We start from the raw sequence: 25,907 nt of genomic DNA on the forward strand, positions 1-25,907 counted from the left end.
TTTTTCTTTGCAGCCTGTTGATGAAAATGCAAAAACAATTAATAGAAATCAAGCAGTTATTGTCCAAAAGGTATTCAGAAAACCATTTCCACTCAATTTTTTTGTTCATTTTCTAAGGATGTTTGCTTAAAAACAAAATTGACTATTCACTGGAGAACACATAGCTTCTGGTTAGCAGGAAGAACAATTTTCCCCTGGGTGTGATAAAAATATATATTGTCACTACTTACCAATAGCATGATCTTCTGAGGGTGCTAATTCTTCACAGTGAGGCTTAACATAAGTTTAGTACTCTACATCTGTCTTATCTTTGATTAAATTCCCATTGCAATTTGAACTACAAAGTTCATTAACTCTTTCCAAGGTTACTCCCGAGTTTGACAATAAAATCCCGAAGTGCTGTTTCTCTCTTACTCACACATCTTATTTTCCCAAGTCTTTTACCACCAACACTTCCCTTGATCCAAAAGAGCTGGTGCGCTCCTTCCAAACCACACACTCATAGATTTGTAGACATTAAGGTCAGAAGGGACGATTGTGATCATCTGGACCAGGGGTCAGCAACCTTTCAGAAATAGTGTGCCGAGTCTTCATTTATTCACTCTAATTTAAGGTTTTGTGTGCCGGTAACACATTTTAATGTTTTTAGAAGGTCTCTTTCTATAAGTTTATAATGTATAACTAAACTATTGTTGTATGTAAAGTAAATAAGGTTTTCAAAATGTTTAAGTAGTTTCATTTAAAATTAAATTAAAATGCAGAGCCTCCCAGACTGTGCCCAGGACATGGGCAGTGTGAGTGCCACTGAAAATGAGCTTGCGTGCCGCCTTCGGCATGCATGCCGCAGGTTGCCTACTCCTGATCTAGACTGACTTCCTGCATGTTGCAGCCATAGAACCTCACCCACCCACTCCTGTAACACACCCCTAACCTCTGGCTGAATTATTCAAGTCCTCAAATCATGATTTAAAAAGACTTCAAGTTACAGAGAATCCACTATTTACAATAGTTTAAACATGCAAGTGACCCGTGACCCATGCTGCAGGGGAAGGCGAACCCCCCCCCCACTAGTTTTCTCCAATCTGACCCAGGGAAAAATTCCTTCCCAACCCCAAATATGGTGACCGGTTAGATCCAGCGCATGTGGGCAAGACCCATCAGGCAGACACCTGAGCAAGAATTCTCTGTAGTAATTCTGAGCCCTCCCCATCTAGTGTCCCATTTCCGGACATTGAGGATTTTTGCTACAAGAAGTCCTGCTATACCATTCTCTCCATAATTTTATCAGTCTCAGTCTTGAAGCCAGTTAGGTATTTTTGTAGCTTGCATCAGGGGCTCTTAGAGTTCTGAATACCCTTTTTTATTGTTGTAAGGTGCACATTAATAAATACAATAAGTTACAGACAGACTGGCATAAAAGGTGATTTTGTCTGCAATACAAAATACAAGAGTAGAATAATGTTTGACATCATCCTGAACCTTTCACTGTGATGCTCTTCAAAACTAGGACTCTTCCTTATTTGGTTTGTGAAGCAGATGCTCTTTGCTTAAGGCTAAGCCTCAGAGATATTTTAAGCCAAATTACCATCAGTGTAACTCCAGTTACGTCAATGAGTTACACCAGCAGTGAATTTGGCCTACATTTTTTCCCTTTATTTGTTTAATTTATTGTGGGGGTTGGAGGGAATAAAGATAATCTTTTCTATTTTCTTCTTAAATAATTATAAAGAATGTTATATAATGCATGAAAGATGTCAGACATAAAAACATTCTATATGAGCATGGTGGGTTGTCAAATAAAAGGCTGAATAAACAGATTACAGTATTTTTGACTATTCCATTCATAACAAATTGTAATGCCAGACTCCCACCACCATCCCAACTTGCAATAATGCTACTGTAAGAAGCTGATCACAGGATAGCTCAGAACAGTTCATTTAATTAGAAAAGGCAATTCACTGAATCATCAATACTCCAAATGGAGCATAAATGCAAAATGTACATTTGGATCTTGTTGGATGTGGCAAATGTCTAATATAATTTGTGTTGTCTGCAAAACAAGTAGAAGCTGCTGACAGAAGTTCAATTTATTTTTGGCAATAAATGCTCTTCGGATGTGTCATAAACAGATAACTAAGGGTTAATGTTTCTTTCACCTGAAGCACCTGACCAGAGGACCAATCAGGAAACCGGATTTTTTCAACTCTGGGTGGAGGAAAGTTGGTGTCTGAGTCTTTGTTTTCTGGCTGCCTGCTTTCTCTGAGCTTTGGAGAAGTAGTTTCTACTTTCTAGTCTTCTGTTTCTAAGTGTAAGGACAAAGAGATCAGATAGTAAGTTATATGGTTTCTTTTCTTTGGTATTTGCATGAATATAAGTGCTGGAGTGCTTTGATTTGTATTCTTTTTGAATAAGGCTGTTTATTCAATATTCTTTTAAGCAATTAACCCTGTATTTCGTCACCTTAATACAGAGAGACCATTTGTATGTATTTTTCTTTCTTTTTATATAAAGCTTTCTTTTAAGACCTGTTGGAGTTTTTCTTTATTTCAGGGAAATTGAGTCTGTACTCACCAGGGAATTGGTGGGAGGAAAAAATCAGGGGAAATCTGTGTGTGTTGAATTTGTTAGCCTGATTTTGCATTCCCTCTGGGTGAAGAGGAAAGTGCTTTTTGTTTCCAGGACTGGGAACGGAGAGGGGGAGTCACTCTGTTTGGATTCACAGAGCTTGTGTCTGTGTATCTCTCCAGGAGCACCTGGAGGGGGGAAGGGAAAAAGAATTATTTCCCTTTGTTGTGAGACTCAAGGAATTTGGGTCTTGGGGTCCCCAGGGAAGGCTTTTCAGGGGGACCAGAGTGCCCCAAAACACTCTAATTTTTTGGGTGGTGGCAGCAAGTACCAGGTCCAAGCTGGTAGCTAAGCTTGGAGGTTTTCATGCTAACCCCCATATTTTGGACGCTAAGGTCCAAATCTGGGACTAAGGTTATGATATGAGTGGCAGCGGTTGGGATATAGACAGAATCCAGAAGCCAGTAGGAATATTATATTTTTCTCTTCTCTGCTAAGGGCTTTTTAGCAGAGAAAAACAGTTTGGTTTTAAAAAGGAACCAGAGAAAATTTTTTTTTCTGCTCTCTCTGGCAGTTTGTGGCTTGCATGTTAAGCAAGAAGCCATTAAGGAGCTGTTACAGGTCTTTTGTCATGCAATAGCACTCCCATTAGGAGTCATTACCAGCACTATATACATGCAAATAAAGTGGTTTTTCAGGTTTACTTAACATTAAAAATTAGCTAAAGGCACTGTTGCTAGGGAAACTCCAGGAGGCAACAGAGCCTGCAGTTCAGAAGATAAACACCGGAGGGCACTCCAACACAAGAAAACAGGAATCATGACTTCTAAGGCAAAAATTGAGGCCGAAAAGCAATTCAAAGAAGCTGAACACAGGCGACAAATGGAAATGAAAAAAAACAAAAACAAATCAAACGGGCAGCACACAAAAGAAAACTAGAAGAAGAAGAGGTGGCCTACCGAAGGAAACAAGCAGAAGATGAGTTGGCCCACAGAAGGAAGCAAGAAGAAGAAGAGGCGGCCCACCGCCGAGACATGGAAAAACACCAAAAAGAAATGAAAAAACAACAAAAAGAGAATGAAGAGAAGGAAAAACAGAGAAAACATGAACTGGAGTTGGCAAAAGCTGGGCTGCATGTGCCAGCCAACCCTAACAACCCGGCGCCAATTATTGCTCCACAGCACAGGAAATTTCCCACCTACAAGGCAGGTGATAACACCGAGGCCTTCTTGAAAAATTTTGAAAGAGCCTGTCTTGGGTACAACATCCCCGAAAACCAGTACATGGTAGAATTGAGGTCACAGCTCAGTGGACCTTTAGCAGAGGTGGCAGCTGAAATGCCTAAGCAGCAAATGAATGACTATAAACTTTTTCAAACCAAGGCCAGATACAGAATGGGGATAACCCCAGATCATGCCCGTCGGCGCTTCAGAACCCAAAAGTGGAAACCAAAGGTGTCATTTCCCAAACACGCCTACTACGTTGCAAAAAACTATGAGGCCTGGATAACAGGAAACAACGTTCAAACCTTGGAAGAACTGCACCTCCTCATACAAATGGAGCAGTTCTTGGATGGTGTTCCTGAAGACATCACACGGTACATACAAGATGGAAAACCCAAAGATCTCGCTGAGGCGGGGGAGATTGGAGCCAAATGAATGGAAGTGGCAGAAAGCAAGAAAGCTACTGTCAAGGGGAACGATTACCCCAGGGGGCACACAGACCATAAACCCTACAACCGAGAACAGCCAAAAACCCCACATACCACCCAAGTAAAGCCACAGACACCCTACTCTTCCACCTCACCAGTCTCCAGTAACTCACCTCGGCCCAGTGACCCATCAAATGGAAGATGCTTTAAGTGTAATGAACTGGAACATATCAAGGCCAACTGTCCAAAGAACACCATGCAAGTGCAATTCATTACACCACCATCACACCAAAGATCCCCAGGCCCAGATGCCTCTCAAATACCCTTGGAGAGAAGGGAAAATTTGAGAGTGGGCGGAAAAAAGGTTACTGCGTGAAGAGACACGGGGGCACAAGTGTCAGCTATCCACCAATCCTTCGTTGACTCCAAATTCATCAACCCAAAGGCCAAAGTTACAATTTACCCCTTCATGTCACAAGCTGTAGACTTGCCTACAGCTCAACTGCCTGTCCAGTACAAAGGCTGGTCAGAAATGTGGACTTTTGCAATCTATGACAATTATCCTATCCCCATGCTACTGGGGAAAGACTTGGCCAACCAGGTGAGGCGGGCCAAGAGAGTGGGAATGGTTACACGTAGCCAAACCAGGCAAGCTTCCAGACCCATTCCTGTTCCTGAGCCATCCACAGAGGCCCCGTCTGTGTTACCAGAGACCCAGACAGAGGTAGTGGACCCGGATTCCATGCCTACCACTAAAACAGCCACAGCATCTCCAGTCCCAGGCCCGGAACTGGAACAGCAACCAGCACCAGCAAGTGCAACCACATCTTCAAACTCAACGCCAAAGGGCGCCAGCGAGCCAAAACTGGCAGAAGCAAAAGACAGCCATACCCAAAAGGCTCAGCCAGAGCCTGAAATACCCTCAGGTGCACCAGCGGAGAGCGGTTCACCAGCAACGGAAACAACCCCATCACCTACATCGCTTCCAAAGGGACCAAGCCCAAGTCCACAGTCTGAGGAAGAACTGGTGACCCCAGCCTCAAGGGAACAGTTCCAAACTAAGCAGGAAGCAGATGACAGCCTTCAGAAAGTGTGGGCGGCGGCACGAAGCACCCCACCGCCTCTCAGCTCTTCTAATCGATCCCGGTTTGTTATAGACCAAGGACTTTTATACAAGAAAATTCTTTCTGGTGGACACTGGAAAAAATGGCAGCCGCAAAAACAGTTGGTGGTTCCAACTAAGTACCGGGGGAAGCTCTTAAGCTTAGCCCATGATCATCCCAGTGGCCATGCTGGGGTGAACAAAACCAAGGACCGGTTGGGGAAGTCCTTCCACTGGGAGGGGATGGGCAAGGATGTTGCCAAGTATGTCCGGTCTTGTAAGGTATGCCAAAAAGTGGGAAAGCCTCAAGACCAGGTCAAGGCCCCTCTCCAGCCACTCCCCATAATTAAGGTCCCATTTCAGCAAGTAGCTGTAAATATTCTGGGCCCTTTCCCAAAAAAGACGCCCAGAGGAAAGCAGTACGTACTGACTTTAGTAAACTTTGCTACCCGATGGCCAGAAGCAGTCGCTCTAGGCAACACCAGGGCTAACACTGTGTGCCTGGCCCTAACAGACATCTTTGCCAGGGTAGGTTGGCCCTCTGACATCCTTACAGATTCAGGGTCTAATTTCCTGGCAGGGACCATAAAAAAAACTGTGGAAAACTCATGGGGTGAATCACTTGGTTGCCACCCCGTACCACCATCAAACCAATGGCCTGGTGAAAAGGTTCAATGGAACTTTGGGGGCCATGATACGAAAATTCATCAACGAATTCTCCAATAATTGGGACCTAGTGTTGCAGCAGTTGCTGTTTGCCTACAGGGCTGTACCACATCCCAGTTTAGGGTTTTCACCATTTAAACTTGCGTATGGTCACGAGGTTAAGGGGCCATTACAGTTGGTAAAGCAGCAATGGGAGGGGTTTACGCCTTCTCCAGGAACTAACATTCTGGACTTTGTAAGCAACCTACAAAGCACCCTCCAACACTCTTTAGCCCTTGCTAAAGAGAACCTAAAGAATGCTCAGGAAGAGCAAAAGGCCTGGTATGACAGACATGCCAGAGAACGTTCTTTCAAGGTAGGAGACCAGGTTATGGTCTTGAAGGCGCAACAGGCCCATAAAATGGAAGCATCATGGGAAGGGCCATTCACGGTCCAAGAGCGCCTGGGAACTGTAAACTACCTCATAGCATTTTCCAATTCCTCACTAAAGCCTAAAGTGTACCATGTTAATTCTCTCAAGCCTTTCTATTCCAGAGACTTACAGGTTTGTCAGTTTACAGTCCAGGAAAATAATGCTGAGTGGCCTGACGGTGTCTACTACGACGGAAAAAAAGACGGTGGCGTGGAAGAGGTGAACCTCTCAACCACCCTGGAACGTCTGCAGCGGCGACAAATCAAGGAGCTGTGCACTAGCTTCGCCCCATTGTTCTCAGCCACCCCAGGACGGACTGAACGGGCATACCACTCCATTAATACAGGTAATGCTCACCCAATCAGAACCCCACCCTACCGGGTGTCTCCTCATGCCCAAGCTGCTATAAAACGGAAGATCCAGAACATGCTACAAATGGGTATAATCCGCTCATCTACCAGTGCATGGGCATCTCCAGTGGTTCTGGTACCCAAACCAGATGAAAAAATACGCTTTTGCGTGGACTACCGTAAGCTAAATGCGGTAACTGGTCCGGACAACTATCCAATGCCACGCACCGATAAGCTATTAAAGAAGTTGGAACGTGCCCAGTTCATCTCTACAATAAACTTAACCAAGGGGTACTGGCAAGTACCGCTGAATAAACCTGCCAAGAAGAGGTCAGCATTCGTCACCCATGCGGGGTGTATAAATTCAATGTCCTTCCTTTCGGCCTTCAAAATGCACCCGCCACCTTCCAGAGGCTGGTAGATGGTCTACTAGCTGGACTGGGAGAATTTGCAGTTGCCTACCTCGATAATGTGGCCATTTTTTCAGACTCCTGGCCGAAACACCTACTACACCTGGAAAAGGTCTTTGAGCGCATCAGGCAGGCCGAACTAACTGTTAAGGCCAAAAAGTATCAAATAGGCCAAAACAAAGTGACTTACCTGGGGCACCAGGTGGGTCGAGAAACCATAAACCCCCTACAGGCCAAGGTAAATGCTATCCAAAAGTGGCCTGTCCCAAGGTCAAAAAAACAGGTCCAATCCTTCTTAGGCTTGGCCGAATACTACAGGCGATTTGTACCACACTACAGCCAAATCGCTGCCCCACTGACCAACCTGACCAAAAAGACCCAGCCAAATGCAGTTAAGTGGACTAATGAGTGTCAAAAGGCCTTTACCCAACTTAAGGCAACGCTCATGTCTAACCCTGTGCTCAGGGACCCGGACTTTGACAAGCCATTCCTAGTAACCACGTATGCATCTGAGCGTGGTATAGGAGCAGTGCTCATGCAGAAAGCAACAGATCACAACTTCCATCCTGTTGTGTTTCTCAGCAAAAAACTGTCTAAAAGGGAAAGTCACTGGTCAGTCAGTGAAAAGAAATGCTATGCCATTGTGTACGCCCTGAAAAAGCTACGCCCATATGTTTGGGAACGGCGGTTCCAACTACAAACTGACCATGCTGCACTAAAGTGGCTTCATACTGCCAAGGGGAACAACAAAAAACTTCTTCGTTGGAGTTTAGCTCTCCAAAATTTTGATTTTGAAATTCAACACATCACAGGAGCTTCTAACAAAGTTGCTAATGCTCTCTCCCGTAAAAGTTTCCCAAAATTCAGTAGTTAAAAAGTGTTCTTGAAATGTAAAAGTCTGTTAGTTATATACTTAGTGGTATATGTAAAGGTGCATGTGTTGTAGTAATCTGTTTATTTTCAAGTTCTAGAAGGAAATCGCCGCCAGTGAGCTTCCCCACTGTCTGCAATTTGGGGGGCGTGTCATAAACAGATAACTAAGGGTTAATGTCTCTTTCACCTGAAGCACCTGACCAGAGGACCAATCAGGAAACCGGATTTTTTCAACTCTGGGTGGAGGAAAGTTGGTGTCTGAGTCTTTGTTTTCTGGCTGCCTGCTTTCTCTGAGCTTTGGAGAAGTAGTTTCTACTTTCTAGTCTTCTGTTTCTAAGTGTAAGGACAAAGAGATCAGATAGTAAGTTATATGGTTTCTTTTCTTTGGTATTTGCATGAATATAAGTGCTGGAGTGCTTTGATTTGTATTCTTTTTGAATAAGGCTGTTTATTCAATATTCTTTTAAGCAATTAACCCTGTATTTCGTCACCTTAATACAAAGAGACCATTTGTATGTATTTTTCTTTCTTTCTTTTTATATAAAGCTTTCTTTTAAGACCTGTTGGAGTTTTTCTTTACTTCAGGGAAATTGAGTCTGTACTCACCAGGGAATTGGTGGGAGGAAAAAATCAGGGGAAATCTGTGTGTGTTGAATTTGTTAGCCTGATTTTGCATTCCCTCTGGGTGAAGAGGAAAGTGCTTTTTGTTTCCAGGACTGGGAACGGAGAGGGGGAGTCACTCTGTTTGGATTCACAGAGCTTGTGTCTGTGTATCTCTCCAGGAGCACCTGGAGGGGGGAAGGGAAAAAGAATTATTTCCCTTTGTTGTGAGACTCAAGGAATTTGGGTCTTGGGGTCCCCAGGGAAGGCTTTTCAGGGGAACCAGAGTGCCCCAAAACACTCTAATTTTTTGGGTGGTGGCAGCAAGTACCAGGTCCAAGCTGGTAGCTAAGCTTGGAGGTTTTCATGCTAACCCCCATATTTTGGACGCTAAGGTCCAAATCTGGGACTAAGGTTATGATAGGATGTTTCATCTAAATTAAAGCATTTAATAGGGCTGGGCAGTGCTTTGGTGATATTTAACAACTCTCCTGTTTAGTTGTGTACATTCTTCTCATCTGGAAGAAATTTCATTGTGAGATCTGCATGACTGCTTACATGTCTAACAGATTCCTGGTAAAAAGCAAATCCTGTCTGTTCACTGGTTCTCAATCCATGATCCACAGACCACTGGCGGACTGCAGACGAGTTTTGGGTGGTTTGCCAATTGGTTGCCTGAAAATTAGCCATGCAGCTAGAAGCATGATGAGGACCGCTACTTTGTTAAATAAAATAACCTAATTTCCATTGATGAGAAAGAATGGAAGAGTTAACTATTGTAACAAATCCTTTGCACGACACATCTAACACTTCACATAAGGATTTCTTTCTTAGAACACTCCTGCTGCAGAAGCTACTAGCAGCACTACAGCTCACACTGCTATGGAGCTGGTGCCCACCTGCAGAGGCCCTTGCTCCTAAGGAAGTTTGCAGCTATTAAGGACTATTAAGGACTTAATTCCTGCTTGCTAGGTCACTGTTCCTGAAAATGCAAATTAAAAGCTAAACAGAGATGGAGTGGAGATGTTAAAGAAGTCATTTCATGTTGGTTTGTGCAGGCAAGAAACCATGTGACTGTGCAGTATTATGAATGACTAACTATTTGACAGTACAGCTAAAAACTATAAATTGTATTTTCATTCACCACTCTAACCAAATTGATCATACATCTATACCCCAATATAACACTGCCCTTGGGAGCCAAAAAATCTTACCGCGTTATAGGTGAAACCGTGTTATATCGAACTTGCTTTGATCCGCCGGAGTGCACAGCCCCACCCCCCCGGAGTGCTGCTTTACCGCGTTATATCTGAATTCATGTTATATCGGGGTAGAGGTGTATTAAGCAGAAGCTACTGTATTTTAAAATCTACATGAATCATTACCATCACTTTAGATTCATATGTTCATGAAACTGACAAATTTGACATAAACATGGCAAGTATGTATTTAATATATAGTTGGTGGAACACATTCTTTTCCTTTTCAAAAGTGGGGCAAGGCATGAAGAAGGTTGACAGTCACAATTCAGATGCTATTTTACATTGGGAAACTGGTGCTCAATTCAGATCACAGCATTACCTGATTGGTAATGTTTAAGATAAGCACTGCAATAAACGTTTATACTTCAGTAACTTTAGAACTGCTTTCCTGTGAGATAGACTAAGCCCATTCTTCTTCTTCAACACAGCTACAGAGTTTATGGAGGGTTCAAAATAGTTCTACTCTTAAAATTGATTTGAACAGACATGCCTGAAGTAAACAATAAAAGTAAAACCCGTCATCTGCTGCATGAAATGTTAAGAATAAGGACATACGGATCCTTACCAAGCATTTGACCTCCCTTGCCAAGTCTAATGCCATGCATAGTGAAAGAAAATCATAAGTAGATAGTCATAGCAACTGACAGGTTGAACAGGCTTGGAAACCTCAGTGTCACCACCTTATATCTTTGTCTTTTTCATCATTAATGCAAATTTTTCCTTAGGATCTTGAGTCACAGCAGCCTTGATAGTTAAAAAGGTCACATCTCACAAACCGTATGTATAGAAATACTTACCTTCTAACAAGGCAAGGGAGTCCAAGGGTTAACCGTCAGACACTCATATACTATACTCCATATACACCTCTACCTCGATATAACGCTGTCCTTGGGAGCCAAAAAATCTTACCGTGTTATAGGTGAAACCGTGTTATATTGAACTTGCTTTGATCCACTGGAGTGCACAGCCCCGCATCCTCGGAGCGCTGTTTTACCACTTTATATCCAAATTCGTGTTATAGCAGGTGGCGTTACATCAAGGTAACAGTGTACTTTCAATTTATAGTGAACAGTTTACGGAAAGGGCTTCCGGTTACAGTTGCTTAATCCTTCATCTCCTCTAGGAGCGTCAGATCCATTTACCTACAAAAATATTTTTTCATTCAAAATATAAAATGAATTCCTAAATCTGTCTTGAAGTTTGAATTTAATAATTGCATCTCACATTCCAAAACTAAAACTGAAGAACTAGAAATGAAACTGTCTCTTGCACTCTATTATTTTCAGATACTGATAACTGTAACAAGACGGGAGTGTTTTTCCTAGCAATCTATTTTCCTCTCTCCCAATCCTGACGTGGGACCAAACTGCACTGTATGACTTAGATAATTTTTCAGTATATTTAATGGGACACCAAACCAAAGCTCTCATAAACAGATAGCTAAGGGTTAATGTCTCTTACACCTGGAAAGAAGTAATCTGAAACACCTGACCAGAGGACCAATCAGGAAACAAGACTTTTTCAAATCTGGGTGGAGGGTTTTTTGTGTGAGAGTCCTTTGTTCTTGGTCTTCTGCCTGTACTCTCTCGGCTATGAGGAGTGAATTTTTCTATTTCCTGCTTTCTAATCTTCTGTTTCCAAGTTGTGAGTACAAAGATGGTTTGTTGTTTTGTATTTACATGTCTATAGTTGCTGGAGTGCTTTGAATTGTATTCTTTTTGAATAAGGCTGTTTATTCAATATTCTTTTAAGCAATTGACCCTGTATTTGTCACCTTAATACAGAGAGACCATTTTTATGTATTTTTCTTTCTTTTTATATAAAGCTTTCTTTTAAGACCTGTTGGAGTTTTTCTTTAGTGGGGGACTCCAGGGAATTGAGTCTGTGCTCACCAGGGAATTGGTGGGAGGAAGAAGTCAGGGGGAAATCTGTGTGTGTTAGATTTACTAGCCTGACTTTGCATTCCCTCTGGGTGAAGAGGGAAGCGCTTGTGTTTCCAGGACTGGAAATAGAGAGGGTGGACTCCCTCTGTTTAGATTCACGGAGTTTGCTTCTGTGTATCTCTCCAGGAACACCTGGAGGGGGGAAGGGAAAAGGTTTATTTCCCTTTGTTGTGAGACTCAAGGGATTTGGGTCTTGGGGTCCCCAGGGAAGGTTTTTGGGGGGACCAGAGTGCCCCAAAACTCTCTAATTTTTTGGGTGGTGGCAGCTTTACCAGGTCCAAGCTGGTAACTAAGCTTGGAGGTTTTCATGCTAACCCCCACATTTTGGACGCTAAGGTCCAAATCTGGGACTAGGTTTATGATAAAAGCTTTTTAGAGTATTTTTTTAAACTGACCTGAAATCCAAATTCACATATGAAAACATGATATTCTTTTACTTACGCCTCTCCAAAAGCCAACCTCTGGCATTTTCAATAGCAAGTGTAGTGATAAACAATACCCTTTCCGATGCATTTTGTCAAAGTAAGGTTTGGATGGCTTCTCCAGTGTAGCGCCAGATAGAGTGTATTGCAACTAATAGCTTTAGTGAGCAAGCGAGTATGACAGCAATAACTTTATCTGTCTGCTTGCTCTTACTCCTATCTTAAATGACTGGGAATGTTTTAAAGAAAATCATGCACAATCATAGAATCATAGAAGTGTAGAACTGGAAGGGACTTCAAGAGGTCTTCTAGTCCAGTTCCTGCACTCATGGCAGGTCTAAGTATTATCCAGACCATCCCTGACCAGCGTTCATCTAACCTGCTCTTAAAAATCTCCAGTGACGGAGATTCCACAACCTTCCTGGGCAATTTATTCCAGTGCTTAACCACCCTGACAGTTAGGAAGTTTTTCCTAATGTCCAACCTAAACCTCCCTTGCTACAATTTAAGCCCATTGCTTCTTGTCCTATCCTCAGAGGATAAAGAGAACAATTTTTCTCCCCTCTCCACCTCCTTGTAACAACACTGATGTACTTGAAGCAGCTGGGCACTGTACATTTTATTTGGGGTCTCATCTGAATCATCAGATATTAGTCATCAATCTATATAGTCCCGTGTCCTGAACTAAATGGCACAATAGCGTGAGCAATTATTAGAAATCTTACAGTCCTTTGCAACTCTATCACCTATTCTTTCCTGCCAAGGGAGGTTGCATTTGGTAGCAAACTCCTCTAGAACTACAACACAATACAGCTCTGTGGGGTGTCCATGCCTACTTAATTTAAATATGATATTTTTCAGCCTCTTCTTCCCCCTCCTGGGGTGTTCCCTAATTATTAAATTGCCAGATAATCCCAGGAGTTTTCCCCTTTTGCTTTACAAGAGTGACTATGCACTTGAAGCTACTCATTTATTAGAACAGGTCAGGAATTTTCTATTGAAATATTTTTTCCAATGGAAAATGTGGTTTCCACAAAACAGAAATGTTCTGTGTGAAAATGTCAATTTTGCAGAGAATTTTCAATCAGGAAAATGTTAAAAAATTCATTTTGTGGTTGGGCCAATCTGAATTGAAACATTTTGGTTTGCTGAAGTGAACTGAAACATTTTGGTTTGGACCACTTTCATATTAAGCTGTGTCTGCCTAAGCTGCCAGAGTGCCTTATGAGTGTCGTAGCTTGGGTGCCTCACGTACTGCAGTCTCCCCTCTGTGGAACTGCCACATTAGTCAGGGAGACCCAGGACAGGAATAGATCATAAAAAATATAGCCCAGTGAGAGAGTCTAGCCCAAATAGGAGAATGGGAACATTGGGCACCTGAACTATAACCCCTGTAAGACATTGTGGCAGCTCAGACGGACACAATTTAACATTGAACCAAACAAAGCATTTCGATTTGGTTAGATCAGGGGTAGGCAACCTATGGCACGGGTGCTGAAGGCAGCAAGCGAGCAGATTTTCAGCGGCACTCACACTGCCCAGGTCCTGGCCACTGGTCCGGGGGGTGCTGCATTTTAATTTAATTTTAAAGGAAGTTTCTTAAACATTTTAAAAACCTTATTTACTTAGGCACAACAATAGTTTAGTTATATATCACAGACTTATAGAAAGAGACCTTCTAAAAACGTTAAAATGTATTACCGGCACGTGAAACCTTAAATCAGAGTGAATAAATGAAGACTCGGCACACCACTTCTGAAAGGTTGCTGACCCGTGGGTTAGAGGAACTGCAATAAAACATTTTCATGTCAAAATATTTTAGCTTTTCACTCAGGATGAAAACAAATATTTAAATAGTGGACTTTCCAGTGGGATAGAAATTCATTCATCTCTACAATTTACTTCAAAACAGTCTCAATTGGACAAGCAGGTTATTGACAGAACTGAGTGCTGTGACAGAGAACAAGAGCTGTACCAGATCCCCAGTAAAGCAGAGTAGTTAATTCTGGCTTCCCTTTCACCTCCCATTGCACAGGTGCTCAAGGGAAAAGCTATGCAAATGGCTGATGGGGAACCAGAGGTAGGAGAACACCGAGGGGAGGCAGGGCTCTACACGCAGGCTCTGTAAACTGGATGAAGCAGCCTGGGCTGATCAGAACTTTCACTTATGGTAACTTGCTACAGTTTATGGTTATTGAAATTAGCTCCTGCTGATAAAACTCTTGTTGATAACTACTATACAATCAAACCACCATGTTATACACCCACACACACACACACACCCCTTTCTGTGGGTTTGCTTCCACCCAGACTATTCGCAATGTGCTTTTGAGGAATGAAAGAAAAAAAATGTATAATTATTAAAAAAGAAAAAAGTGAGTGAACCAGGCAAATTGTCACTGAAATTAAAAACAATAAGAACACAAGGAAGATTTTTGTGTTAACATGTTTGAAATTTCTCTGTTTTTAGGCTTGCTGTGGAAAGTAATTAACATTACTGATGACTTTTCCTGTTACTTGGAGACAGCATACTTATTTCAAAGATACAGATAAAGCTCCTCATTTCTGCTATGTACTGCTATGGCAACGTGGCTGTCCAGGCACTTAACCTCACTTATTTATTCATTTCACATGAGTAAAAGATGTAGGCCATACATATATAAGTAGGAATATTTATAGCTTGAAGTTTCAAACCAAGCTTCCTGGCATTTTGACTGCAGAACAGGGCTTTGTCCAATCTATCGCTGGCACCTTGTTAAATGGGTGTGTTTAAAACACAAACCGACTAAGGTTTTATTGACAGAAGTTTAGTAAATACACCAAAAAAATCCTATTCAAATGGAAAGTTTCAATCCAAGGTTAAATATCAGAGGGGTAGCTGTGTTAGTCTGGATCTGTAAAAGCGGCAAAGAGTTCTGTGGCACCTTATAGACTAACAAATGTGTTGGAGCATGACCTTTCATGGGTGAATACCCACTTTGTCGGATGCATGTACATGCTACGTGCTTCTGATGAAGTGGATATTCACCCACAAAAGCTCATGCTCCAATACGTTTGTTAATTCAAGGGTAAACATTTCTCAGTTACTATTCATCTCAGAAAACTATTGATGACAATCGGCCCTTATGCAGGAAGGGGAGAAGGACAGAAAACTCTTTGAAGTCCATTAGGAACCTCAGAATACAGATTCAACTTATCCAGGGAAGTACTTAAATACTAGAGTGATTACAACTATAGAAGACCTTAAGGTTATGCACAGGTGACTAAACAATATATTTAGGCTTGATAGGATTAGATTTTTATCAGTAAATGTCAGTAAACGTTGATTTCACTGTACACACACAAACCAGCAAAAAACATTTCCATCAATAATAGTAAAATATTTAAAGACAGGCAAAGTATGAAAAATGCTGCTTGAGAACTTACACAAATTAAATATCCTTAAATCAAACCCTAATATTTTGACATGTGATGTTGACAATTTGTGTTTTAATGGATATAAAACTTAAACTTTTTGAATCTCAAGGTCTATGCCCTCCCCCAATTTCCCACAACTGTGAAAATTCAAATAGATAAAATTTGGGAAAAAATGCTTAAAAATGAAACGCAATATTATCCATCAAAATTATATTCACAAAATATTGAATTCTGCCAAGCTTAACTATATTGTATTACACATGGTGGCAGAATTAAGAATGTGGGGCAACCTTAGCTTTGCATTGCATGACTTCTGGGTACTTTTGAAACCTTGATCTCTGCCATTTAAAATGGAGACGCTCCAGATAGGGTGACCAGGCAGCAAGTGTGAAAAATCGGGACACGGGTGTAGGGGGGGTGATAGGATCCTATAGAAGAAAAAGACCCAAAAATTGGACTGTCCCTATAAAAATCGGGACATCTGGTCACCAGAGCTCCAGATGACAAGATAACTAATTCTCTTGTTCCTGATCACAAATAATAGTGTTCATTTTCTGTTCTCTAGTGATGTATAGTTCTTTTGGAATACAATTTGCATATAAATCTAGGTCTCTTTATGTTGTATTTAAAAATGCCTGAAGATCTCTCACTTTTTTATATTTAAATTTCCACCCACAGAGTTTGATGAAGTTCTTCATTAGGTGATTTTTCTTCTGAGGGTTCTAGAATGTAGTGAATGTATTGTAATGGCCATCTCCCTCCCCCCATTAGCGGGGCTGAAGGCAAGTGTGGTTTGAGAGAGAGGCTGGGGCAATTACAACAAAGTAGTGTTCTGGGGGAGCTGGAGATGCCTTTTGCTGACTCTGGAAAAGTAGATGCTATTGTGAAAGTCTGACTGTACTATAGTTTTGTTGGCATTTTTCGACCTGGTCTCTCCCCTCCTTCCTCCAGATACTCTGATGCTACAATATTATTCTTTCCACTTGTCTGATAAGTAGTTACAACATTTTCTTTAAAACTATAAGTATTTTTAAATAATTTGGAGACAAAGGCAGCGTATTCATAATTTGCCTCATATTTCTCCAGATTTTTGACATTTGATTGGAAAGCCACTGTAAGTACTAGAATAGTGCTGAAAATCTGTCATGGACTACATGACAAAATGTCTTCTTATTGCACAGGAAATGCCATGGTTACTTCTGACATAATGGGTAGGCAGGACTAAGATATCAAACTAGGGAAATCAAGAGGAGTGAAAGATGAAAGTTTATTAAAGAAAGAGACAGAGGTAACTGACAGGTGATGTTCAGATTTTCTTTCATGGCTACGTGTTTCGGCAATCAGTTAAATTAGAATATCTACTCAAATCAGGGAAACTCTACAGTACACTCATATCTCCAGCCATGATAGAAAAGCATGAGTAATTTTTTTCAGACAACACACCAACAACAATACTTTGCTGTACCATAGTTGTTACAATACCATTGCTGTTCCAATGACTTGGAGAAATGCTTCTGAAGCTTACTGAAGAAAAAAATGGACGATTCAAGCATAATGAGATGCTGAGCCTTTCACCTACAGATCATGGATTAAAATGGTGGCCTACACTGGTAATGACTAACAGTCTTTCTTGTCCAACAGCAGCTTAATGTCCTACATGCAAAGAGTTGGGTGATCTCATTTCATAGTGGACAGGTTTACACATCCAAAATAGAAGTTAATAGTATAGAGGTGACCATTTCAGCAAAAAAGTCAAGAATTAGATGACCAAAGAGCCAAGAACTGAAGAGCAGAGTGTCCAAACTGCCTCCTCAGTACTACAGGTAGTCTCTTTCAAACAGGCTAAGTCATATTGGTGGGAGCAGGACAGAGAAGCTTGAATAGCTGTTGCTCATGCTGTATCAGTCTTGTGGATAGACAGAATTTCATTCTTCAGGGGTGTCAAATTTGGAATCTTCCATGAGTACTAAATTAAATTTAGTTTACATGAGGGGAAAAAAAACACTTTTGCCAAGATACAAGCACAATGAAACTACCATGAAGGAATTAGACCCCTTATACAGATCCACACCACATAGCTGAAAAAAAAATGTTAAGAGGTTTTTGCCCCTCTGTTCACACCTCTTTCACACCACGCAACCTGCATGACTAACTGCTCCCTCATGTCAAGTTCTCACTCATATCTGCGCCTCTTCCCTTTTCCCTTTGCCATCACATAACCCTTTCCTCATTCAAATGCAATTATTTCAAAATGCCTAATACCTTAGTCTTCCCTGCAAAAAAGAAAAGAAGAAAAAAAGAAATGAGATGTTGGAAAATACCCCTGAACAAATCCAAACTAGAACTGTGGCAGTATCAAAAGGTATGAAAATCTTCACTGTCCAATCACAATGTTCTTAGTTGCATCCCAGCTCCCATTCTTCATTAGTACACTGTCTATTTAGATGGTACTCTCTTTGGGGCAGGAACTTACCATTACTTGTCTGCAAAGTGCTTTTGGCACAGTTCAGAATATACAAATAGATACCACCTGCTTGCAATAAGAACCTGTTCCCTACATTTAAATAATCTAGGAGTAAAACAGTGCTTTATGAATTGTATAGTAAAAGTAAAATTATGCATAATACTGATACATCAGTCTAGCAGATTAAGCAAGAAATACTATGGTGCTGTAAAATACATACAGACATGCTGTAACTTTGAAGTGCCCATATGCAATTCTCTTTAATAATGACTGCACTGAGGATTGCTTAGCAACATCTGATACCATACTCTATATTCTAACAGCAGAAAAGCAAAGGTCAACTTGCCCTGTACATTTGGCAGAATGCCATTCATTTCAGAACTCTATCTAATTCCATAGGCATGGGGAGATGTTTTACATTAAAACCTTTTTAACAGATATGGAGGTGTTAATACAACAGAGGCTAAGGAGACAAGAATAAAAGTGTTGCTGAAAGCACTTCTACTCGTATTTTTGTAGCCCTCTCTTTTGCAAAATAACAGATCATATTAGACTGAACATCCAGGGACCTTACGTAGTTTCAGTTGTAATATTATTCAGTTATTAGGTCTGTTCCTTTATAATGTTAACAAATGTATTACAAAACAATAATCTTCACTTATTTTCAGCTCATTCACACCTGTGGTTTAGCATCTGTGATGCTAGGAGCACTCTTTAAAAAAAGCCATAAAACAAATAAACAAAAAAACCCCAGCAACAACAAAAACAACAAGCAGGGACTGAAGAGAAGATGATGAAATAAATATTGCTGAAAATATAAGCTGCCTAAAAATAAGCCTTTCCCCTTCTATGCCTGCTATGTTATGCCCTTGTGTTAAAGAGTAAGAAAGCAGCAGCATAAACGTATGTATTACACAGATGGCCTCTAATTCCATATTTACAAAAGCTTCAGAACTTACGCGATCTTGGCACACACAGTGCACTTCCAGTTCCCATCAATTCCCAAAACACGACACTTGTTGCAAACTGTGAGTTTGCATTCTTGGCACTGGTCCCCCCTGTCAAAGATTAAGCCCAGGTTTTTCTGACAGCGAACACAGACCCTGCCACGGTCCTGTCGACAATGGCGGTTTCCACCTTTTCGTTTCACTTCCAACAACTCATTCTTCAATTTCCTGGAAATAAAAAATAGAGGGTACTTTAAATCTGAGATACCACTGGTTCAAATATTCATGGTAATATTCTGTATCCTCTTAGGTTCAAGTAACAGAGTCTCTAGGGAATGTGCATAAAATGATAACAGGATAAGAGCGCTAAGCACTATAAAAGACAATAGTAAAGAAAAGCTATGCAAATTTAAGTTATATTTTTACACCAAACCCCTTTACAGACAGACATACTAATTACACAACCACCCCACACTGAAATACAGCCCTCCATAAGATAAAATGCAACAGTTATTTAGCAGGTCACACCACCACCATACTTTCAGCTATGAAAAAGTATAATGTAGCCAGCTAGAAACTGCAAGGTATATATAAGAAGGCAAAATGTAAATGCCTTAGTATTAATTTGGCAGGACATTTGGGTTAACATTTCTAGATAAGTTCACGAAGGATAGATCTATTAATAGCTATTAGTCAGGCTGGGCAGGAATGGTGTCCCTAGCCTCAGTTTGCCAGAAGCTGGGAATGGGTGACGGGATGTATCACTTGATGATTACCTCCTCTGTTCATTCCCTCTGGGGCACCTGGCACTGGCCACTCTTGAAAGACAGAATACTGGGCTAGATGGACTTTTGGTCTGACCTAGGATGGCTGTTTTTATGTTCTTAACATGACTGTCCTTGCAAAAAATATTAGGCAGTTAATATAGACCCTGTGGTCGAGGCATCTGCTCTAAGCTTATCTGGAAGAAAAATCTCCAGTGTCATCTAACATTATGCTGAGATATTGATTAAATAGTACTTATTAAGAGAGAAAAGCCAGTTAAGTTCCCAACACCACATCCACACAAACATACAGATGATTATGAGCCTAAAGGTTAAGTGACAGATTGAACAGTGCAGGAACTGATCATTTCTATAGATCAAAAGAAAAATAAGAGGAAGAACTATTTCTTTTTACTTTCCATTATCAAATTAATTGAGGAAAATCAATTATTAATGTATCTGATTAGGATACATTTATCATGTCACTATAAATATTTGGAGAATGGTATAATATACATGATGTCAAGTATCAGAGGGGAAGCCATGTTAGTCTGTATCCACAAAAACAATGAGGATCTGGTGGCACGTTAAAGACTAACAGATTTATTTGGGCATAAGCATCTGAAGGGTTTTTTTACCCACAAAAGCTGATGCCCAAATAAATCTGTTAGTCTTTAAGGTGCCACCAGACTTCTTGTTATTTTTATAACATACATGGTGTTATAGGTTTTGATACCAGTGAACTTAAGACAAAATTAAGATAACACTGCTTTGGCTTCTTCAATTATTTTTCTTTTAACTAGCAAGGCTGACTGCAATTTTGATTTTCTTTTCTGAAACAAGTATAATAGACTCAAAATACACTGTTCCTTTAACAGTATTCATCCAGAGGAGCTTAGCATTGGGTGCCTAACATAGTGGTATATAAAGTGATTTAATGTGCAATAGCTTAGAATCGGTAAGACCAATAGTGGGTATGAAACATTAAAATGATCATGTGCACAGACACCTTCACCAGCTGTTCACACAATCTGTGAAATACAAACTCACCCTCTTCCTGAGCTTAATAATAAAGTAAGCAACAAGGTAACAAATGATCAAATCAAACATTCACCCTCAGCATGATACTCCTAGGGTTCCTCCCTCAACCCACACTCTTGATCTCTGCCCCACCCCCAGACTACCATTCCCACCTCTCCTTTTCAAACAAGACAGACAATGAGTCACCTGCTTCTGAACAGAATCTCTTTAGTCCTTTCACAGCATGTTCAACACCTGCTAACAGGCAGTTTCTCAAGCAAACACCAAGTACATCACCGATCGATCGCTACCCAAGAAACAACTTCTACCATAACAAACATGACCTAATACACAGTCAAGCCTACTTTGCCAGAGCTAGTCACCACTAATGTTTTAAGGATGTTGGTGTTTATTTTTCAGAAGTCATACAACAGAATTAGCTATTATACCTATGATATACAAAAATATATAAAAGATATACAGAGATATATAAAAGAAAAAAAACTAAGAGTAATATAGTAATATTGCATGTGTGTGTGATATAGAAGATATCTTCTATACTAGTGTGTTAGATTTATGGAGCTTGTACACTGGTCACATATGCACATACTTTAAAAGTAACTGAAGAATTGTAACCAGTGTTTTTGCATTATAAAAAGATTTACTGATTTGTTTAGAGCTGTAATTATTTCTTACAACGCTAAACAAAAGTTCCCTTACAGAATGTGGCAGGCTGGTCTGAGCTGACATCTGAAGAATATCTCAAGTAGGATTGTCCAAATAACCAAATATTTTGTTCAGGTGAAAGCCCCAAAAAAGCCCAAACCAAAAAAATGTTTCAGGTCAGCCCAAAACAAAAATGTTTTGAAGTTTTCAGCGAACTGAAACATCAAAAAATGTTTCATTTCATGTCAAAACATTTTAGTTGACTTGAAACAAAATGTTTAGTTTCAATGTCAAGGCTTTTAAAACATTTTAAAACTGTTTTTTAAATAAAATTGGAAGTTAATTCATAACAAAAAGTCAACACATTTAGTTGCTGAAATGGCAAATGAACCATTTCAACATTTCTCATTTTTTTTTCTTTTTTTTGAATAAAATAAGGTGCCAAAATGGACCCAAATTCATAAATTGTTTCAGTTGATGTGAATCTGCATATTTTGGTGAAAAAAGGTTTCACATAAAAAATTTCACCCAGCTCTAATCTTGCATCTTACAAAGTGCAGCAGAACATACATAAAACCCTGTTCTTTTAGCTAATGAAAGCTTTTTTCCCACCTCCTATCCTGCAGAAAAGGAGAATAGTCAATATGGTGTATTGAGGACTGCATAGGAACTTCAAGAGAAGGGTTTCTTGGTCCTGCTTGCAGGCTAAAGGGCCCTGTAGGAAAGCATCTATCAGAGTGAGTATGGAAAGAGACTGCTTCAAGCAAGTTTGGGTTAAGTAGTGTCCTGCTGCCAAAGGGAGCAACTTGTTTAATCTCTTACTGATTTGAAATCCTTGTGTGTTATTGCTCTGAATTCTAAGAAATAACGTAGTGTTACACTGCAACGTTCCAGCAAGAATATATGTTTTTATCTAACTTCTCTGTGTGTATGCAGTGAACATAAAAAAATCAGGACAAAAATCCTTATTAATAAATCTTATAAAAAGAAATAGCCCAACTTCAGTAAGCTATTCCACACAAGTAAACTCTCTGAAGTGATGGAAAACTTTTTTTTTCTGCTGAAGTTGCTTTAGCAACAGGTAGCCCTATTTCAGAACCTATATACATCAGACTTCGTGCAGCTGCTGTACTCATGGAGTTTAATAAAGCCAGCACATGGAAAAACTGCTTAGAGTTCACAGGCTTTATTTTTTCTAGATGCTCACCAGCCTGAGTTTCTGGAAGCTTGCTTTTCTCTCCAGCTCATCCATTATCTACAAACTCTCTTTAATAACCTGAACAAGCACTAGTGAGTTCTAGCCATGCCTTTCTGCTCCTCTGTTATAATGTGTGTGTCTTGGCATCTCAGGATTCCCAGATGGTGCTTGGTTGACCCTCTGAATAGAAAAGTGTGACTTTTCTTGCCTTCCTGTGAGCGTATGCCCCATATATTTTATGGAAGATGGGTCATGTGAGGTATCATTGGAAAGGTTATCATTTACTGAAGGTGATTATCCAATTTGTATGCATGCATCATTTCTGTATCTGAAGTCAGAAATATTGACCATGTAATAATTGCAGCTATGTTTTTACCTGGGGAATGCCCACTGGACAGTATGCAAACAGCCTGCATGGGCTATTAGGAAGGATAATAGGACTTTGAAGATGCTAATCTCCCTCCTTCCTGAGAAGTGTCCTGGGATGCTGCTTTAACACTGCAGGGTCAGGTGATCACATCACCTGGTACTGGACATCATTTTGGACTTCTGGTATTTTTCCACTGGAAGGGGTTGGGGGTCAAAATAGGAAACAAAGGAATCTTGCCATATGTAAATCCTATTTAAGGTGGGGAGTGAGTTAATCTTGGCTCTTCTCCACTGCCTCCCTGCTCAAGAAGGAAGACTGCTGAAAACACCTGAAGAAATAAAGGAAGGCAGGGGCATGGGAGGGGAGACCCCAGGCAAGAAAGGTCAGCCTGTGATGGGTATAACTGCAGATTTAAGCTGCAAGCAGTGCAGTTACCTTCAAGAAACTCTGCAACCTGCATAACACAACTTTTAGGGTGAGAAATGACTATTTGTAGCCAATTTCTTTAATGTATAAGCCTAGTTTGCATATTTGTTTTATATGCTCATTGGTCTGCTTTGTTCTGTTTGCTATCCCTTATAATCACTTAAAATCTACCTTTTGTAGTTAATAAACTTATTTTGCTTATTCTAAAACCTCGTTTGTGCAATTCATAACTGGAGGGCAAAAAGCTATGCATATTTTCCTCCACACTGAGGGAGGGAGCGAATTTCTTGAGTTTACGGTGTATAGCTCTCTATGCAGTGCAAGACAATATAACTTTAGGCTTACACTTCAGAGGGTATGTGCACTAGAGTGCTGGGCAATTCCCCGAGTTGAGTCTTGCCACACAGAACTGACTGCAGACTCTTGTGTGATTCTACAGCTGGGTGTGCGCACGCAGAAGGACAGGGTGAGGGAGCCCAAGCTGGTGAAACGGGTGGGCTCAGTGAGATCCCAATATGTCAGGTGGCACCCCAGAAGGGGGGACCAACCCATCACACCTTCCCATCCAAATCAGGAGCTTTTAGATATTATTAGCATAATCACCCAATATTTGTGCAGGTGCAACAGGATAATAATCTTTGATCCTCCAAACACTTTGTATGTTCATGGTTTTTCAATATTGCATAGGCCTGTTCAATTCTATATGGTAACACCACAGGAGTCTATACCATTCAGTCCTGTTTTTTCTGGGACCTGAATTCTTCCCACTAAGCACCTGTCTGTACCCTGCACAGGGGTTCACTCTATCACTGAGAATAGGTCCATTAAAAGGTGATCCACATGGGATTTTCTATTCATACTAGTAGGATATATGAAGAAAGCCTGAAAGCTGCTTTTGTGGGTGTGTGTGTGGGTGGGGGGGGAGGGGGGAATCTGCTGATTTGATTTTAGAAATAGCTAGCAGGAAAGTCAGCTCAGTTGCTCCCCAGCTGCTGGAGGATTTCGGGGGCTCTCCATGGATGCATATTATTAGCTCTCAAATCTTAACTGAAGGGTTAAGAATGGCAAGAGCTTCATTTCCCAACAATGTCAGTCAGTCATTGCAGTTATATCTGTTGAAAACCGAAAAATTTAAAGTGACTAAAAATCCCCTCCCCTCTCAGTTGCTCAGCGGTTATGGTCTTGGCTCTTGTGATGTCATTATTTCAAAGGTTGTCCAGTCACCATAGAGTCTTACAGGATGGAAAGGATCTGAGTTTCTAATACAAAAATAAGCCCAAAAGTAACCCCTCACAATTTTCATGCCTTCTCTTTGCATTATAAAGCAGCAGAACTGGGCACAAAGTCTTTTTCTGGTCTGCACAGCACCTTTAAAATGTAAGCAGTTCGCCTCCTTAATTAAAGTGGAAATTTTTTTTCTAAGGTTAACATTTCCTTTCTTGGTACTTCCTCCACTTTGTTAGTCTATTTAAAGAGGCAGTATCCTTATTTTCCAGTAATTCCATCTGCTCAGTAATTCCTATTCTTTGTCCAACACAAATTCTTGATTGATGACATTCATTCTGCTAAGGCTGCTTATCTCGGAGATTGACTTTTCTTAAAAAATGTATTGCTGTCTTAAAAGCTTTCTTCAAACCCTGGTAAAATAAATGGCCCCTCAATTTCCCTACTGACTGGTTCATCAGAAAACATTCAGACAGATGTGATGGTCAGAAGCTTCGTTTTGGGATTCCTTGCAGAGGCTGTTGGATTGAACCACAGACAGACTGTAACAAATGGGGTCACATTTCAGAATATGAAGAATTAAGTGTTCCAAGGACAAGAAAGAGTAGGAGGAGGTAGATGAGTCATCTGAAAATAACCCATCATCACAGCAGCCTCTAAACAACAACTGCATAGCTGTGACGGTTACCATTACTGAAAAGAGATAGCAAATGTAACACCATCTCTTCTACAAGCAGCACAGGAGGCACATTTTCCTAAATTCTAAAGCAATACTCTCAAGCTAGCAGTTGGACACATTTGTTCTCACACATGGTATACAAGAAATAAAAGACGACCAAAACATTTTCTAGGAATACAAAGAGAATCCAAGAGAAGGCAAACCCAGCAGAATCCCATTTATCAAACTTCTGGGAGAAATATCTTATAATACCCTCAAGGAATCTAAATTATCTATAATATTAGGGGTTTGATAGAAGAGACAATTATTAACATCTGTCTCTGTTAACACTCAGCTATTCTTTTAAATGCAAGTGGTATATTAAAAAACACCATCAATTCAGAGGGAACATACCAAGTGCACTGAAGATACATTTTGTTTCTTATATCCAATAACTAGGCAATATTGACATACGTAATAATCTAAACCTTTCTAAA

The 25,907-nt window shown here is 40.5% G+C and overlaps 1 protein-coding gene across 7 annotated transcripts in view; it reads right to left on the bottom strand.

Moving 5' to 3' along the window:
• Positions 1-25,907, bottom strand: part of SYTL5 (synaptotagmin like 5) — a 167,162-nt gene that overhangs the window by 71,577 nt on the left and 69,678 nt on the right. For all 7 annotated transcript variants that reach the window (XM_050936521.1, XM_050936518.1, XM_050936524.1 and 4 more), the window contains one exon: positions 19,097-19,312. In XM_050936521.1, the coding sequence (XP_050792478.1) occupies positions 19,097-19,312 (216 nt within the window). The remainder of the gene's footprint in view (positions 1-19,096; positions 19,313-25,907) is intronic.

This window comes from Gopherus flavomarginatus, chromosome 1 (assembly GCF_025201925.1).
Source record: "Gopherus flavomarginatus isolate rGopFla2 chromosome 1, rGopFla2.mat.asm, whole genome shotgun sequence".
NCBI classification, from domain to species: Eukaryota; Metazoa; Chordata; order Testudines; family Testudinidae; genus Gopherus; species Gopherus flavomarginatus.